This window comes from Stegodyphus dumicola, chromosome X2 (assembly GCF_044657685.1).
Source record: "Stegodyphus dumicola isolate Sdum_Otavi_A_Nest chromosome X2, ASM4465768v1".
In the NCBI taxonomy this organism is placed as follows: Eukaryota; Metazoa; Arthropoda; class Arachnida; order Araneae; family Eresidae; genus Stegodyphus; species Stegodyphus dumicola.
In genome coordinates, this window is record NC_140781.1 from 124,136,476 (window position 1) to 124,155,615 (window position 19,140).

Here is a 19,140-nt window from a genome sequence, read left to right on the forward strand (position 1 = left end):
AAGAAAGGTTGCTTTTGATGCGTTAAACCAGAAACAATTCTGATAATTTAAATCGAAAATTCGTAACGCTGTTATGCTATTCAAATTAACGATGTTTTAGCAGAAGAAGTTTCCGAATAAGTTTCCTTTTCCTTTAAAAACAAAAAATTCTTCTTACTTTAAAAAACAAAAATTCTTTTTCCCTTGTAAAAAACGCGTGCAGTACCTGTCTGAAGTGTTTATCAGTCTTGGAAGCATTGTGGTCATTTCAGATAATAATTATAAGAATCGTCCACTGCAAATGGAAAAACCTGCAATCCTGTTTTTCAGAGCGATAAGTGAATTCAGATAATTTCCGAATTTTCGTTATTATTCTCAATATATGCTCTATGGAGTAACTGTAATTTAATAATATATATATATATATAAGGTTGTAGAGACATTATGTCTTTTTTAGAAACAGGAACGATGAAAAATAGCAAACGCCTTCGCCGGGAATCGAACCACGGACCCCTGGAATACCGGCTTAGTTTGCTGACCACTACACCAGTAAGGCACGCTAGGAAGGCGGGAGAAATACCTTATAAGGTAATTAATGAAATAAATTAAATGAACAAAATCAGGAGAATTTTTTGGGGGGTTGGGAAAATAAAATGGGAGTGAGAAATAAAGTATAAGGCTAAACAAAATTCTTTGCTACATAAGCACTGGATTTTAGTTTTTAAAGACCCCTTTAACTAATTTTTGCATTTTATTATTTTTAATTATTTCTATATAAATTACCAAGGCTTAAACTAATTAATATATATACATAATTTTAAATATTTCTGAAAATTTCTGATTTATATGTTCATTAGTTCCCAAACAGGCTAGTTTTCTTTTACATTTTTCCAGACATCAACCTCTCAAAGGTCTCCCGAGATATGTAAAGTCCATTTATTTTTTTAAATTAAGTTTTTTTTTAATTTCAGAAATGTTTGCTTATTTACATTTCTTGACCTTTTTAAGTGATTATTTGATTGAATTTCGTTTTTGTTCAGCTTAGGTTTATATGATGATTTTTGAAATTGCCCTCGGTTTTAATTTTTTATTTAAATGTTTCACAAAATTATTTAATTTTTAAAGATTTTTCAATTAGATGAATTTTGTGCAATAGTTGTTGCGCTGCTTTATACCAGTTCTTTTTGGTTTTGATATATCAGAATGTGATACATGAATTTGCTTTAAATCCAAATGATATGAAAATCTTTAATTAACAAGAGTTTGATGTTATCTCTCTTGAAAGTTAGGCTTTATTCTTTCTCTACCATTTTGAAAAACAGAGTGAGTAGGCCACCATTGCAGTTAAGTATTTCAAAAAACAAAAAATAAAGTATGAATAACACACGTGGAGGATATGAAGTGGCGAAGCCACTTGATGGTAAAACGGGTGATGTTTGAACAGAGCATCAGATGATGGGTGATATTTGAACGAATGCTTCCGAATCATTCTTAATGAGAAAGCTGTGTTGTTTTTTGAACTTAGTGTGACGTACGAGTACGACTGTTAGTGGGGATTATGCTTATAAAATAGAACAACTGAACAGCTGTTTAAATCCACTAGAATCGGAGTTCTTGAATAACTTAAAGTTAGTTTATTTTTTGAAAAATGAAAAGAAAGGAAGCTTGTTTTCTGCTTATGTAGATAAAGTAAACAACCAAGTAACACCTAACAACAACATAAAAGATTATTCAGTAATTAATCTTATATTTATTCAAGTATCATCGAAAATAGAAGTACATACTTTCGCATTATTATTCAATATAAATAATTTATGAAGAAAATCGTTTGCTTTCTTCAAAATATCTTTCGAGATAAATTATAATATGCTCAATTGTTTACACAAACGGTTAAAGTGCTTTATTGTTAAATAATGTTGTCAGGTTGAAACTTCTTATGTCACTGAAAGTTTAAAATCTGCGCAATTTACATGCATTAAAAGCATTCCAGACTTTTTTTGAGCTCATGTATTAGAAACTTGCGTCTTCTTTAACATATAAAATGACTAAATTTTCTATATTTAAAGCCAGTACATTTTATGTTTTTTATTTCTTCCGTTCGTAATAAAAAACTGCATTACAATATAATATTTTAACAATTTGAAATTTCTGTAAAATATATAAGTGCATTATTATTTACAATAATTAATATTAAATACTTTCTGAAGAGGATATTCCCATTCAAAAAGCATAAAAAGAACATATTTAGGATTTTTCTCTCATAAGTATACAGCCTTGAAATTTTATACCACTAATTTAGCATTCTTTTGAAGTTTACTTTCGGCTATTTGAATTCGAAAAATACAGAGTATGCTAAACTTACTAGGTTTCATATTTAAGAACACGTAAATGTAAAACTGGTCATGATAACAGGAATTGTCCAAGTTTTGTAAACAGAAAGCAAAGTATTTTTGTAATAAGATCCGTTGCTGCTATTATACGAAAGAAAATCTTAAAAATAAAGTCTTTTAAAAAAATTATGACATCAAAACCTTTTGACATTTAGGCAATATTTCTACCATTTATCGATTATAAACTAAATAAAGAATTGATCTTTTTTCTTCTACTTTTAGTACAGAATGTAATTCAAAATCGAATGAGTCTGCTAAGTTTCGAGATGTCGTGGTCACTAGCTCTAAAAATATATCTTTGAAGAAAATGCTTTAAAATTTGGCTTCGATCATTGGATAAGCCTTCATAATTTTTATAATATTTTCTGTTTTGATGAAATTTCTTTATATGTTTGTCCTAGGAGAATTATAGAAAACAATGAACATGCATTCTAGTTTGGTGCAAAATTATTTTTGCTTGCACTAAACTGTTGAAAAAAATTGCGAGAATTTAACTGAGGGGTGCATAGCCTCATGACGCATAAATATAAACTAAAACATGAGATACAAATACATATAGCACACGAATATATTAAGGAACAACGAATAAAAAAATAACTATGAACAATATATGGTAATGAAATATCCAAAAAAAACTGTTATCTTTGGAAACAAATGCAGAATTTTAACATTTATAAGGTATTTCTTTCGCCTTCTTGGCATGCCTTCCTAGTGTGGTGGTCTGCGTATTCCAAAGATCCTCGGTTCGATTCCCGGCGAGGGCGTTGCTAATTTTTCAAAGTCTCCTGCTTACAAAATAACCTAATGTCTCTACACATTAATAGGGATTGTGATCTCCTCTAACTCTTATACATATGCCATGATACGAGCTTATGCTTTTACTAAAATTAATTAGGTTCTGATTGAGTTAAACTCTACTCCTGGTGTGGTCGGCAAGTCACTAAAAAAAAAGAATTTCAGCAGCTCTTCCAGAAGTGACCGTAAGTTCTCTGTGGGATTTAATTCAGGAGATATGACTGATTAGTTTAATAGCTCGTTGTCTTCTTTTTCAAGGAACTGATGAATCATATTTGCTTAAAGGGGACGCGAGATTATAGATCCACGAAAAAAAGAAGTCACATTTACATGCACCCTTAAAAGAGAGTTAAATAGGCTGTATTCATTTCGTCATTTCTGGGTAAACACAAGTCTCTGTTAAACACATGCAGAAAAGAATGTTCATTTACTTTTATAGCCAACCTGTATCAACGTATCTGCACCGAGGTGACACTCATATTTCCTACTATTGGTTTGAATATAGGCGGTTAGAATCATATGTTAACTGCGTCACACTTCGTCAGTTAAGAGAACATAAAGCCATTGTTGCAATTCGGCTGTAACGTTTTTCTGTGCCAATTCAGGTAAGTCCCCAGAAATTTTTAGACAGAGAGAGACAGACGGAGGGAGGGTCAGTGGAATGTAAACCACCGGTTTTTTGTCATACTTGTATGTTTCAGGAAGCATTTTCTAAAGTTTGCCGCAGTACAAAATTCTAGCATCAGCTACAAGATCTAAACTCAGTTTCTTAAGACACAAGCTCCTGATTAAATAACAGAGAGAAACTGATTTGAAGAAGCTGTTGTTTTAGTTCAATGATATTATTCTGGCTTCTCATATGCAATTTCAGCTGCCTTGCCACTTACATAATTCTTTGCCTTGCTTCCAAAGGGCTGATAGCTGCCCAAATGGCAATTCTTCCAAGCGATCTTTCGGGTTCATAAAAAAACATTTAACATGATAAACACTGAAATGAAATCCTTATAGCAGAAGTTATCTTGGAAACATACTTTGAAGCTTCCTACACCTTTGTCTGGTGTCATGCCAATTATTTGCATTTCAGAAATAAACTAAGAAAATTGAACAGGGGGATGATAATTAGCTTAGCAGTTTATTCCTTCGATGAAAAAATAAATCAGATTTATCGGTTATTTCAATAAATTTTACAATTTTTATTTACATAAAGATAATTTTGGCACCATGCTGAAGGGTTATAGATTCCTTACAGAGACCGATTTTAATCAACTCAGCTTTCAAATTCAGTACATATATGAAATAAGATTTCTCTCTTTAAAATCATATATCGAGCCACTTTGTCATACATCAAAGACACCTCTTCAGTGTAATCAGAATGAAACTGGCAATTTTTTAAACTATTCTTATGCAATCAAAGCTTTATTAGACATAAATCCCGCAGCCTTTCAGAACACTGAGCTTGCAAAATAAGACAAATGTCTAATATGAATAAAAATTTTAAAAAACCAGTTATTAAATGTATTGGATCCAGAAAGTTAGAAACTAATTCTCACGTTTTTTAAAAAAAAGTTGCAAATGTATTGTTCAAAATAACATTTTCTTATATTTTATTTTATAACCTTAACAACAATTGCAATTTAAACATTAATACATCCTACTTGTTAACATTTTACCAAAGAAAAATTATATGAAAACTGCTTGTATGTAGTTCAAATAGAAACTCACATGCATTTCAGTTTGGGTGCCTCCTTCCCCCAAAAAAGGGGGGTAAAGGACAAAATGCAAAATCAGAAAACTGCATCTGTAAAAGCTACTTTTATATTCTTCTTAACGAAGCACAAGAAAACCTGTATTTTCTAATTTCAAATAGAGGAATGGTCGTGAAGAGTATGTAGAGATGAATGAGAGGGGAGAAATGTGAATATACATTCTTTTTAAGTACAGAACCACAGTATTGAAATAATGCAGTAAAAAAGGAGAAGAAAGCTGAAAGTGGATTTATAGAAACGGGCCTAAGAAAAGATGAAGGCAGCGGAAAAGGATTATGCTTTTTTTTTTTTTTTTTTTTTTATTTACGTTAGCTAAATATGGAATAGGAAATAGAAAGCGACGAGTGATCACTTCCTTCAGAAACTTCTTAACAAACTCAGCAATGTCTGCCCCTTCGCACCACCACCATTCGTGACTCATTACCCAACCTGGTCCCCTTAAATATTCTCGGAAACTGTCTGCCAGTCGTCAACTTTTCAACATGTGTGCTCTCTGAAATGAATTTAAGACTTAAAACTACAAAAATAAAATAACCTATTTTTAAAAGGGACATTTAACTCTCCCAAGAATTCTCTAGTTTTAAGAATTATACATTTATCAATCATGTACATTTCTGTTCCTATAAAACTGTTGAGGAGTTTTACATAATGTATGTGCATGACTAAGTAGAGGATTAATTGTGGCGTACGAGTAAATTTCGTTGGAAATATGCCTGTCCGAACTTGAAAGTTGTGAATATAATAGCGATGGATAACGATTTGACTTCAATGAAATAATAACGATTTACGATAACGATAAATTAACGATTAATAATAATAATAATGATAAATTAACGATTAATAATAATAATGATAAATTAACGATTAATAATAATGATGATAAATTAACGATTAATAATAAAAATAACGATAATAACGATTTTCTTTCAGTGAAACTCAACTTCTCTGGAAAGACTTACTAAAATTAATTACTTATAGTAATAGGTATTTCTTTCGCCTTCTTCGCATGCCTTCGTGATGTGGTGGTCTGCACGCTGAGCGCATGTTCCAGAGGTCCGCGGCTAGATTCCCGGCGAAGGTGTTGCTTATTTTTCATCTCTCTTGCTCCAAAAAAATCCTAATGTCTCTACAATGGCGCCCGAACTAAAAGGGTGTTGATTCTCCACACCCAGGATTTGGAGATTGGGTCCACTAAAACGCCAGTCGCCCTTTAAAAATATTTAACAAAACCGAACACATTTCTATGACTTTGAAATAATAAATGCAGAGATATCTTTCAAAACTATGAATTCAGAAAAGGAATATTGTTTGCCACGTATCTCATTTGTCTGATAGTAACATCAGAACAAGCCAACGAAATCTATCGTGACAAGGGTGCAAGACTGCGTCTGTCTTTTGGCAAGAGCCTTGAGCGCAGGTGACAATACGACTTTGCTCAGTTACGCCCCCAATTTTGATGGAGAGCACCCCGGGGAGAAAGGTCCGAGGGACTCCCATCACTCTTCCTCTACCACCAACCTCTCGAAAGGACTTTTGGTTCGACGCATATTTAGAGGGCCCCCATGCTGCACAGACACTATACATCTACAAACATCCATGATTTTTCCGGGATTCGAAACCGGGCTTTTCGGTACGGCAAACTGCGTAGCTAACCACTATCCCGGTTGGGCTGCAGAAAAGGAATAGACAAAGCATAAATAAAATTTGCGCGATTTTATTGCTAAACCTTGCACAGATAATAGGATTTTTTGAAGCTGAAAGATGTGAAAAATGTGCAATCCCTCGCCGGGACTCGAACCTGGACCTCTCGAATACGCGTCGAGTGTGCTAACCGTTACACCGCGAAGGCATACAGAAAGGAGGGAGGAAATACCTTATATACTGCCTCTTTTAATGGGCGACTAGGGATTAGGGGACCCATTCGTCAAATCTTGGTGGGGAGGAATCATCATCTACCACCTTTTAGTTCGGGCGCCACTGTAGAGTCACTCGGATTTTTTTTGGGGGGGGGAAGCAGAAGACATGAAAAATGTGCAATGCCCTTGACGGGACTCGAACCTGGACCTCTCAAATACGCGCCGAGTGTGCTAATCGGTACACCACGAAGTCATACAGAAAGAAGGGAGAAAATACCTTATAACCTATTTCATCTTACATTTTTAGCAATTATTTATCCGTTTTTAACAAAAATGAATTGCATGAAACGCCACTCCTTGAGTGACATGACCGGCTTTATCCGGTCCTGATATTTTTGGTCACTTGGTGTATATCAGTTTATAATTTAAAATTTAAAATTTAAAGAGGTTTATGAAAACAGAGATTAATGCAAGTAATTATACAAATTTAACTAACAAATACTGCTTAAATACCGATCTTTATAAGCGGATTCAAAATTCCGTGTCACTCAGAGGATAAAGTAAATACTTTTTTTTTCAGATATGAGAAGTTAATTTTTGCTAATATTATTAGCCTGTTCTTGTGGGTAAGTCGATAAGAAAGTAGGTATGAAAAGAGTTTAGATATACAAGTACGTTAGATGAAGAATGCACTTATTCAGAGATACAAATTAGAAATAGTCTTCTCTAAATCTTCTACAGTAATTCTCCAAGAGGCAGTACCTTTCTTAACATTAATCTTATCTGCTATCGTTAGGAAAAGTGACAATTTTTCATTCAATAGCAGATGTCAAACATTTTGTGTTACCATCCATTCGAGACTTTGAAACTGGCAAAGCTTAGTTTCGTCATCCAGCGTGTCACGAAACCATCACCTGTCACCCATCACGTAACCGATCATACAAAACCAAAATCATTACATGGGTTAATATTTTATATCTTAGACTTCGCACAAATTTCCTACTTTCTTTAAAGAAATACCTGATTGGTTCTCTCTGTTTAGTCTTTGAATCCATAACTTCTGAGATCGGCTACGTAAAATCAAACAAATAATTCAGTGTAATGGCCTTTCCGTAAGAAGACATTTTGAAGAATGCTAAGTTGAAAATACGGTTAGTAATCATTGCTCCCAGTTTGACAGCTTGGTTGGGGTTGGTTGAAAATTCCCGGACCTAAAACACGTTAATATGCGCCGTATGTGCTGTAGGGTGGGCCGAAAAAACATTTTTTTTATACTTTTCTATCGCTATACCCCGGTAAAGCTGTCTATCGCCTAGCTAAGCAAAATGGAAAAAAAAAATTCAAATAAATTTACATCTTCCGTTCACGCATTGCACTCAGAATTTGGGAAAATGGTGAAATGTTGATGTTTTTCGCAAATTTTTTTAGCTACTGAACTTACTACTATCGAAACGCTGAAGGTCCTAATGTGAATTTTGGAACATGAGGAACAGGAAAAAAGTTTACATCTGTAATTTCAAATTATTTATTGTTTGCGCAAAAGCTCAAAAAATATATTATTTAGTAAAAATAGCGATACTTCATAATTTTTGCTACGCACTTTTTAAACGGCGACTATAATTATCAACTATTATTTAACTATATTGTGCAATTCTAATGTGTATACTGTAATATTGTGCTATAATGTGTATATTGTAAATATGTTGCAACTATGTATGTGACGTCATTGACAAAAACAAAATAAGAAGAAACTAGTAATCGCAGAAATGATTGACAGAATCAATTTATTAAGGAAGCAGTACGTGGTCTGTACTTTGTCTAAGAAAAGATAACACGATGGAAATTTTAAACTTTTATTCATATTTTCGCGAAGAAATGAAGAAGAGGACTATCATTTCATCATAAAATAATCAGGATCAAAATATATAACCTATTTTTCTCCCTCTACCGGATTTGGTAAATAGCTTCTATCATAATTTTCTAATTGAATACACGTGATATTTTCCACGAAGAACTTAATTTGATAGAGAGCAATTGAGCTGTAATTAAAACTGGTTTGCAAAATGGTGTTATGTGCCAGATCGAACTTCATGTTGGAAGACCACTACAGTAGACTGTACGTCTCCTCCACTTCGACGAACTATAGTTCTGTCACCTATTTCATGACTTGCATGGTGTTACCACGTTACCACAGGACTCAAATCCTTCAATGGACCGATCGGGAAAAAACACGTTATTGTGAAAAGCTTTCGCTGGTTCGCTTTGAACGTGTTGAATTTTCCATAACTCATGTTGACAAAAAGATGTTGAGCAAGGATAAATTATACTTACTTGATGTTTCTGATGCCACAGTCAGGTACAATTTTAGAAGATTTAGCAGCTCATGACCACGGCCCGCTTGACAAACTCTTTCAAGAAGACAGCAAATCGAGTTCTCATATTTTATGTGAGCTTAGAAAACCGTACTGATAAAATTAGGCAGTTGATACATTTTATTCTGAAATGTTACATGCTTCTATAAGTCAAAATCAAAACTAGTAAAAATTTCACATACGGTCTAAAAATAGTTTCTGAAATCATTAGAGCATCATGATATTTAATGAAAATTTACTTTAAGTCATACACCCAGTAATTAAGCGGAATACTTTCTTTGCTAATCCAGAGAATTTTATCCTTACAATGATTGCGGATAAAAAATGACATACCAGAGAACTATCGCTGAGCCGATTCTTGAAAGCTCGATCTTCTTCCAAGGCAAAAACTGTACGGAACTTCACCAAGTCAAAACTCAACTTTGAAGCAACTGACTGCTTCAGCGTGATTTGATGGGTAGTTGCAATATCTCTCCACCTACACTATTAAGGAACATAATGGATGAGGATATCAAAATTCTATTAAAGATCGCTACATCGCTGCAACCAGATTTCCAACACTTCCTTTATCACACCGGTTGTAGAACTGTGTGTCAAATTTGTGACCGAAACATCTAAAAAGGTGTGGCTCTGACGCAAGAGACAGCTTCATCAGAACAGCCCTCCTGTAGAAAACTATGTCAAAATGTTCCCAAATAACTAACTTTAAGATGCATTTTTTTCAATAAAAAATTTTAAATGATAAATATATTCACCATTTGTTTACTAAAGATCAAAAAGTAAATTATTAGTTATTACAAATATTGCTATTTTTACAAAATTTGTGCTTTTTGAGCAAGAACTAAATAACTTCAAATTATAATTTTTAAACTTTATCGTGTTTCTTATGCACCAAAATTCACATTAGGAACAAATACATTTCGATATTAGTGAGTTAGTGTTATTAAAAATTGACGGAAAGCAGCAAAATTTCGCTGCATTTCAAATTTAAGTGTGATGCGCGAAAGGAAAATATATTTTTATACGATTTTTTTTTTTCATTTTGCATAGCTAGGCGATAGACAACTTTTCCAAGTAAAGCGACAGAAAAATGAAAAAAAAAATATTTTTCGGTCCACCCTAATGTGTAGTAAGTTAAATCAATGTTTACTGAATTCTTTCTTGCCAATTCTCTCTTCTCTATTTAAGAAGCTATGTTTATAATTAAAACTTTTTTTCTCATATCAACGCGTCTTAATCCCCCCCCGAAATGTTTGCATATCCTGATACGAATTTTTTGAAATCAAGAAAATTTACATTTAATAACTGCTCTTTTTCACACATGAAATCACTTATTTCTTTAATAATAATGTAAATACTACGCACACATATACACAGAATCGACATAACGAATAAAATTTTCTTGGGTGAAGGCGCAAGCTGGATATGAGAGAAATGAGCGAGGGGACGCCCTTGCAAAAGAGGCTGCTACTGAGGTAAATAAAGAAAGAATAGATTACCGGAGATCTAAATGGAAAGCAATAAAGAAAATGGATCTTAATATATATAAAGAATGGAGAGCTTCAGACCGTAGAAAGGACTACTTAGAAAACATTGAAATCTCGAAAAAAAAAAAAAAATGAAAACCGTAACCGATAAAGACCTTTGTCAGATCCTTTCAGGTCATGGTAGATTCCCGCTTACCTAAACAGATCTAAAATTCAAAAAAACGCAAACTGTTTGCTACGCGGAAAGCTGAGAAATAGCAGGCACTATGTTTAAAAATGTAAATTAAGAAAAGACCTTAGGAATAGCAAGATGGACTTTAAAGACCTGGTTTATACCAGATATGAAGCAAAAAACATAGCGAAAGAATTAATAAAAACCTGGTTGCAACTTGTTTGGTAAACCAATAACAAAGATCACCCAATATGGCTGCTGCTGAAGACATCGTCTGTTCATGTTGTGTTGTTCTATACGTTTTTCCTTCGTGGCCGGTCTAAAAAAGCCATAAGGCGAACTTGGGCTTGTCAGGAGGGTGGAGCGCGCCATACCTACCTACCTACACAGGACCCACTCACATATATTTACATACTTATAGATATAACAGTTTGCATTATCATTTTAAATGTTTTATCACGTATGCGCAAAGCGGTTTAAAAAGATCTTAGACAGAGCTAAAATTGATCAGGAATGGTAAAACAAATCTTTTTTGCATAGAAACAAGTAACCGCAAACGCCACGTAAGCATACTAGGAGTACAGGAATCCGCGTAAGCATATTAGGAGTACAGGAATCCGCGTAAGCATATTAGGAGTACAGGAATCTCAATGTCAGTACTTGTGTCGGCAAATGAGTTCATCTTTTAACGACGTTTGCGACGAGGTTAGGGTCGGAACCTAAGGGAAAGCTCCTGCAAGTGCCTTTAGCGATAGCTCCGCAGAAAAAAAAGTCAATGGAAATTAAAGTCAATGGACTGACCGTGGAAAAGAAAACTTTACCATTCCGCCAATATCAACGACTCGATGATGAATGACCGGTGCGCTCAACGGAATTTCTAACAAACAACGCTCTTTGGCTTATGCTGGTGGCAATTCCTATATACAAATGTTTTGTTTCTGTATTCCTGGCCTACCTTTAAAGTTTGTCGAATTCATTTTGAAGCAAGCTGTATATGTATATGCATACACAATAAGAGATCCCTGCATACGTTTAATTGAAACTTCTTTATGTTTCAGTTATAGAAAATTACCGAGTCGTTTTTATTATTATCATTATTATTACTATTATTACCTTTATAAGAACGTTTGTATTTCTTTTCAAGTTTTTCTCTAAATCTTGGAAAATGCAGCTGAGTTTCGGGAATTTTATTGACTAGAAAAACAAAAAATACTTTTCCTAAATGCTTTAGTGAAAAAGTGAACTAACTGCTAGTTTCTACTGTTGTGCTCATCAAGCAATTGTTCGTTGACAAGTGACATGAATGGGCGACCTCGAATGTGCCAAATAAACAAAGGAATTGTCTACAAACAAACTGAGCGAAAAGCCTTATCTACAATAAAAATAAAAAAAATTTTAAAGTTGTGACTTTTTGTTTAACACTCTTTCAAACTATCAAAGAAATGAACCTGCTACCTACAACGCTAAGTGGGATTGGAGCCAAGAGAAAACTTTTTGCTTTCAAGCCTTTTGTTTCATTGAAACATGGATAAGGAAAGAAAGGAGGACTGAAAAGGGAAAAGGATACTATTTAGGTAACGATATAATCATAATCCGATGAAATTCAGTGCATAACTTTCTGCGCCAAAAATACTTCCTACATGATTTAACCTTAAAAGTGAGATTTACTATTTCAAGAAAAGCTTGAAGCTATATATAAAATCGGAAGACGAAAGAATTCTTTAAATAAATGCTAACATAAATCCTTTCCAAAATCGAAACAAAAAGCACTTTCATTATCACAAAAAATGCATCAACAAAAGCAAAAGTCATAGGGATAAAACACGGACACAGATTATTCACCGTAATTGTTGGAGACAAGAAACAAACAGTTCTATTTTATAGTTGTAAAGCCAGGTAAGAAACTTGATTATTTAATCGCATATAAAAATGCTTTCATGTAACATAAACATACATGGATGTTAAAGGTTTTGTGGACTATTTAACGAAATAAGGAAATGTTCAAAGAAGATAATGTTATTTGCTTTCGATTAAATAACCTAGTTGTTATAAAAAGGCTGTGGTTTATTTGGAATGTTTTGAAATGATAGTCCTCTTTGCAAATTTAAAAGAAGTTTCACATTTAAAATATCAGACAGTTATTAACATATTACAGTAAGTTATTTAGGAATTTTTGAGTTTATTTGTATGTCAGTAACTTGATCTGTATTGAATCGGCAAGAATTTCAAAGATTAACATACGGAATGTTTCAAAATTGCAAATAAAAGGTCCGTATGAGAAGCTTTGACAACAAGATGTTTTTCAAAAAAGGCCTTTATTAATAACAATAAAATTTATTAAAGATAGTAAAATGCACTTAACGGGGCTTGAATGACAGAAAATTATAACTTAAAGCTAACAATAGTTAAACTCAAGATACGAAATCTGATTATGTGTGAGAAATGGAAGAAATAGTTGGTAATACAATTTTATGCATGCTAATGATGTGCAAGTCAAAGTAATTGCACTTTCGTAAGAAAAGAAAGAAAGGAAGAAAAATTCCTATTATTTCAACTATTTAAAAAAGATTCAAATTATTTGGCACCCACTGAGAGAAACTTAATATAAAAAGGCGAAACGTAATACTTATCAAATGACTTTCATCAGCAGCAAAGTAAAGTATTTTCTCCCTCCTTACCGTGTACCTTGATGGTGTAATTGGAAGCACGTTTGCCTAGTAATCGGAAATCGAATCTCAGCAAGAGCATCACTGATTCTTCATGCTCTTTTCCGGCTTCAGAAAAATCCTAATTGTTCTACAAGGTGTTCCAATGGCCGAGTGTCTTAATCCGAGAAACATTGTTAGATGCGAGCTAGATGCAGAATTTCGCTCTTTTCCCTATATCTAACGTGAATACGAACCCATTTGCCTTAGCCAATACTCCACGAAACAGCCTCCCTTTAGGTAAGTAGATTTAGAGTACTTTTCCACAACCTTATAAATATAAATCCATTGTTAGATGGCCCCGTATTCTATTTCAAGCAACCGAAGAGACTATCTGAATAGAGTTGTAACGTTAAAGCGAGGTAGAAATTTCTGCACATAAGCATTCCTTCCTCAGACAGAACACACCTCGCGTGCTTTGCAATGATCGAGAGAGATAGCTTTCATCTGTTTTGGTATGGTTGAGTCAACCAATTCGACTTTTTAACAAGATATACTTAGCGTGACAAGTATGTGTTCTTAGAGTAACATTTTTTTATATTACTAACTCATATTAATGAGTAACGTATTAATATCATAAATGATTGTTTTTGCTTTATTTGTTATAAGAAACAAAACATGTAAGTGCATAATAGCGATTTGTTTACTTGACGATAACATTTTGTTTGCGACGAGTAAAAATTCGGAAACTAGGACCTTCAGAACATTTCAAAATTGAAGATCCAATAAGAAACCAATAAGATCCAATGATAAACGGACACTTAATGATGAATCATAATATGTTCCAAAGAACAGTTAATATCTTTCAAAATGTGTAAGTACTATGAAACACAAAACTTTTCTGACTAAATTAGGAATCAACTGGAGAATTTTACGTAATGAAAATGGACATAAAATTGGAAAATGGGAAATTTAGTTTCAAACAGTGATTCAGTCTAACATTGTTATGTTGGAATTTTTGATGAAAATGGTTAACCGTTTTTATAATCTCTAAGTATGTTTTCTTCATCTCGATTACAAGTGATTACTTAAAGATATGTTTTTGATAGCATAATATTGAGATTACTACGTTAGAATGATTGCATTATTTTTATGCCTGCGGTTACTGGAAGAAAAAAACATTGTCAGTTTAATGATACAGGAGGGAAATTTAAAAAGCCAGAAGAACGTTAAGCAGTGTATTTAAGCTCGGTTTTCTTTTTTAATTGTATTAAAATTGTGATAAATATTTTTTCATTTCACTTACAGGTGGTGATAATTACCACAATTTTGTGTCGGTTTGAGAAAAATGAAAGGAAAAAATGGGTTTATTTTAATAAAAGTTATAGAAGCTTAACGACACGACTGCCCTAAACGAATAGAAAATTTGCAAAACATGATCTGCAGTCATTCTATTTCTTTACGTTTAGCAAAAAAAAAAAAAAAAAAAAAAAAAAATTGCCTTCACTAAAATTTAGTTCCCCAATGTCATCAACAGCTTCAGTATTAGTAGTCTGAAATCCCCACACAAAGATTGCTTTCAACAACAGCCCACCAGAGTCCGAGCAGGTACGACCACTTAGCAGTTCGGGTTGATCTAGTAGGTTGATCCAGGTTCAGATCCTGGTAAGTGGGCTGACAACATGGTGTGACTGGTTTTCCCCATGTGTAATGATAACCCGAACCAGTCTTTGTTAGAAACAGGCTCGTATTTAAACATTCTTCACAAAGCCATTCCTCAGCTTAGCCAGAGAGTTATAGTGTGCTCTTTGCCATTATGTAATAAATTCAAACTTCCAATAACTTCTAAACTAGGGTCAGCATCTACATTTTTCCAAACATCATTTACATTTAAGTCACTATTTGAATCATGACCCGAAATGGTGCTCAAATTCATAGTGAATCCGAACTGGTGTCCAACTACTCTGAAAGTTTTCTTAAGCACGTAGTTGTGTGCTACTATTCCCAGTGCTGTTTGAAGTATCACTAAAAGTATCTGTCACTACAAGGGAAATAGAATAATGCATCATATAGTAATTTATTTCCATCTTTATCATCGTCATCATCTTCAGAAGAAAAAACTGCATCACCTTGCTCAGCGTCATCGTTACACTGGAAGGAAAGTTCCCGATTCCGTGTCAGCTTGTTATCAACTGACCCTTTGAAGGTCAAGTACTGTGGCATCCGCACACGCAGAAACGCGAAGTTTCTGTGGGGATACGTTAATCTGATTGCGACGAAGTTACAAAACTCTTATACTCCAGTAGAAGTTCAATATATATTGAAAGTAGATATTGTTAGACAGTAAGGTAACGTTCTTCATCTGTCAGTCCCCCATTGCAACAAAATTTAACATAATCCTCGTGAATATATATGGTGTGTTAATTCTGACCTACTACCTATATACCTATATTCGAAAACTTAGCAACATGATTTGCTCAACAGATAGTGAATAATAACTTGGTAATCAAGGGTAAGTGAATAAAGTACTCTAAAAGCCACTTATACGCATTAAAGAAATAATCACGACTTTGAATAACTTTTTTCAAATGAAATTTAAATTATTCAAATATATAATAAAATCTGAAAACTCAGTTCTCCGAAAAACTAATTCCTCGATTACTTTTGTACATTAAAAATCTAATTATTCAATTATTTATCTTCTTGTGATTCCTGGTATAAAGAGAAATAATTTGTTTGCTTAATATGTTTTACCGTTTTCGTCATTCTAAGCAAGCCATCTGCTCACGAAAATATGGATAAGAAATTTTTGGATACTTTACCTTTACCTATAACTTACTCATCAAGTCCACCAGCGGCTGAGCCCTAAAAGTCACTGGACACTGGTAGTTCTGACCTGGGTTCGATTCCATACGAACGGGATGACTTAAGAGCGTTTTCGTGGTTTTCCTCATGTGTAACATGTATACGAGCCAATTTCCCTTAGAAAGTCCTCCACGAAAGCATTCCTCCCCTTATATGGTATTTTGTTTTCTAATTTTTAAAGACTGTATCGTAGTTTGCTCATGAATGCCTGAATTAAAATCTCTAACAATTGTCTTCATTTTAGTTCTCTCAATTAAATTAACTACTTTTAAATCTTTTTGAAGATCGTTACGTTTTTAAATTAAAAAGTTAATAAGAGTTTCAACATCTCGCATTTTACAATATAAAAATCAGTAATGAATATGCTAGACTGAGAACATTTCTCAAAGAATTAACGCTAACAGCTCTTTCAACTGTAAAATTTGATGTAATTCTTTCAGATCACTGAAAATAATTAATGTTGCTAAAATATATGTAATTTGATCTGTGTAATATGCTCAAAACTTGTTTTTAAAGTTTAAAGATTCAAATTTCACATTTTATTTAGAATTCCTCTTTATCTTTGCACCTACCTACATGACAGTCTTCCGTATTAAAAGTTTGTGAAATGTTATCTAACTCTTCAACTCAAAGTTTCGTTAAATATGTATGTTAATCATAGTTAAGCATTTTCTAATGCAAATGCAGATATGAGTTTTACTCATTTTTGTATTTCTTTATATGTTTTTAGGAACAGAACATACATATGCCAATTAAATGAAAGAGATGTATTTTCAGACCAAATAAATATTTTATCCTGATTCTATCTTCTACCAATTTATGTGCGTACTGTAAAAGTTAAAATAATAGTGTGGTATGTTTAATGTACTGACACTTTAATTTTGACAACATTTGTAACTTACTAAAATATTTGAATTTGTATATATAACCATATGTTACTAAAATCTACAATTTAACTTTGATTCCAAATGCATAAAATATAACTTACTCAAAGCTTTATAATATAATACAGCAATTCGGAAATATGGTTTCCTTTGTTAGCCCAAAACGGCCCGACTGGGCTACTAGTCTCGAAACGGAATTTCGTGTTGTCCACTGTAGTGCACAACACTCTCATTGGGAAAAAAATGACGATACCTAAAAGCATCAAATTTTGAATAACGTAGTCCACCACCCCAACATGTGCGCCTGGAAGCCCGAATTTTGAATTTTATATTTCATAATCTGAAAAATTTTAATGAAGTTTTGATTAACAAACTTAACGATTTGATAGCGAGGATCGCAACACTCTACGGTACAAAAGATTCGCAATACTCTACGGTATAACAGATTTTTATCTCTAATGCGCGAGACTGCGTATCGGAAATTCTAAAGATATGCTGTTTATATGTTGTAATTTTGCTGTTGAATTGAATTTAATGTGGCGCAACATGGAACAACATGTGGAACATGATATTTAATAAATAAAGCTAACACAGAAAACGTTAATAAAAAAGACAAAAAAAAGTTTTACTACCCATCTTACTAAGAAAACTGAACTAGATATAATGTACTGAGGGGGGGGGACTGAAAACTATAGAAAGATATATGTCAACACTTTACGTTGCATCGAAAATTCTAAACATATGCTGCTTTTAAAATTTTTGTAATTTTACTGTTTAATTGTATATGGCATAAATGCGAAGAAAATATTGCTTAATAATAAAGCTAAAACAACAACAAAAAAAAAAATGGTTTAGCAGGAGTGAGTGTAACAGCAGACCAGCAGACTGCAAGTTTAGGGTGTATAAAACCTTAACAAATCGTTTTGGGCGACCATTAAAATCTGAACCCTTTCAGACAGTTTTTTTTTTTTTTTTTTTTTTTTTTGTTTATTTTTCCTCCCTTTTTTCCCGCCATTATTTCATTCTTTGCGTTAATATACCTCTCATAAACAATAAATTCAAAGGTAAATGGTTCTACATGGTTAAACATTATTTTATATTTTAATTGCAAACTATTTTTTTAATTTTTAATGAATTATTTTCCAAAATTTCTTTCCATCTCTGCTTGGTTTTCATTATTATCATCAGTAGCTTAAAGGTTTCCGCCGAACTGAGCTAGTTGTGAGTTGACAGTTGATCTCTGATTTTCTCGATCCTTGATTAAAGAACTGATCGGGAGAAGACCAATGATCATTACAACTGCTTACCTTCACATTTCCGCTGATTTAAACATTTAGAAAGATTATATAGTTGAATATTACTTCAACTTTCATTTATTAAAGCCAAAAAAGCTGAAGTCTGCTGTACATTATCGCCAGAATTTTTTAAACCCTCATGATATTTTATCTATACGTTAATATTGATAACTTAATCTAATCTCGATAGATGGCAGCAGCAATGCTTCCAGTTTTGACAAGAACAAAACTGAAATTGCGGTAAAGTATAAAAATGAGTTACTTTGGGAGAGTTAACGCTATCAATATTAAGCTCCCCCCATACCTTGATCTGCTGTAAGAGTAGCAAACTTGAGTGACCAGTCAAAGTCATCAGTCCCATATGACAAATAGCCTACCTGAATAAAAACCCACACCAGTATATAAGCTCCATGTGAGAAAATAACTTTCTCCGTTATTTGCAGTTTATACAATATACATTCTAACTTCAATATTTAGTCTCATTTCATGTCTTTCAGAATAGAAATAAATTCTTAAATCTACGCATTTCGTTTCAATTTGTGTTAACTTTTATACGTCATAATTCCATTAATTATTATATTTAAAACTTTAAAAAGTCTGAAAAGGGAAGGACATAGGGAATGTTAACTTCACC

General features: G+C 33.1%; 2 protein-coding genes across 3 annotated transcripts in view; one reads left to right on the top strand and one right to left on the bottom strand.

The window, feature by feature from the left end:
- LOC118186380 (organic cation transporter protein-like) overlaps positions 1-19,140 on the bottom strand; it is a 237,290-nt gene that overhangs the window by 192,972 nt on the left and 25,178 nt on the right. The gene's annotated exons all lie outside the window — the stretch shown is intronic.
- LOC118196769 (muscle-specific protein 20-like) overlaps positions 1-19,140 on the top strand; it is a 64,731-nt gene that overhangs the window by 4,606 nt on the left and 40,985 nt on the right. Inside the window, exon 1 of one of the 2 annotated variants that reach the window (XM_085809367.1) lies at positions 441-567. The exons of the other annotated variant lie outside the window; for it this stretch is intronic. Coding sequence (XP_085665493.1) covers positions 448-567 — 120 coding nt within the window. The 5' untranslated portion in view covers positions 441-447. Of the gene's footprint in view, positions 1-440; positions 568-19,140 lie in introns of those variants that run through there. 2 annotated transcript variants of the gene reach the window in all.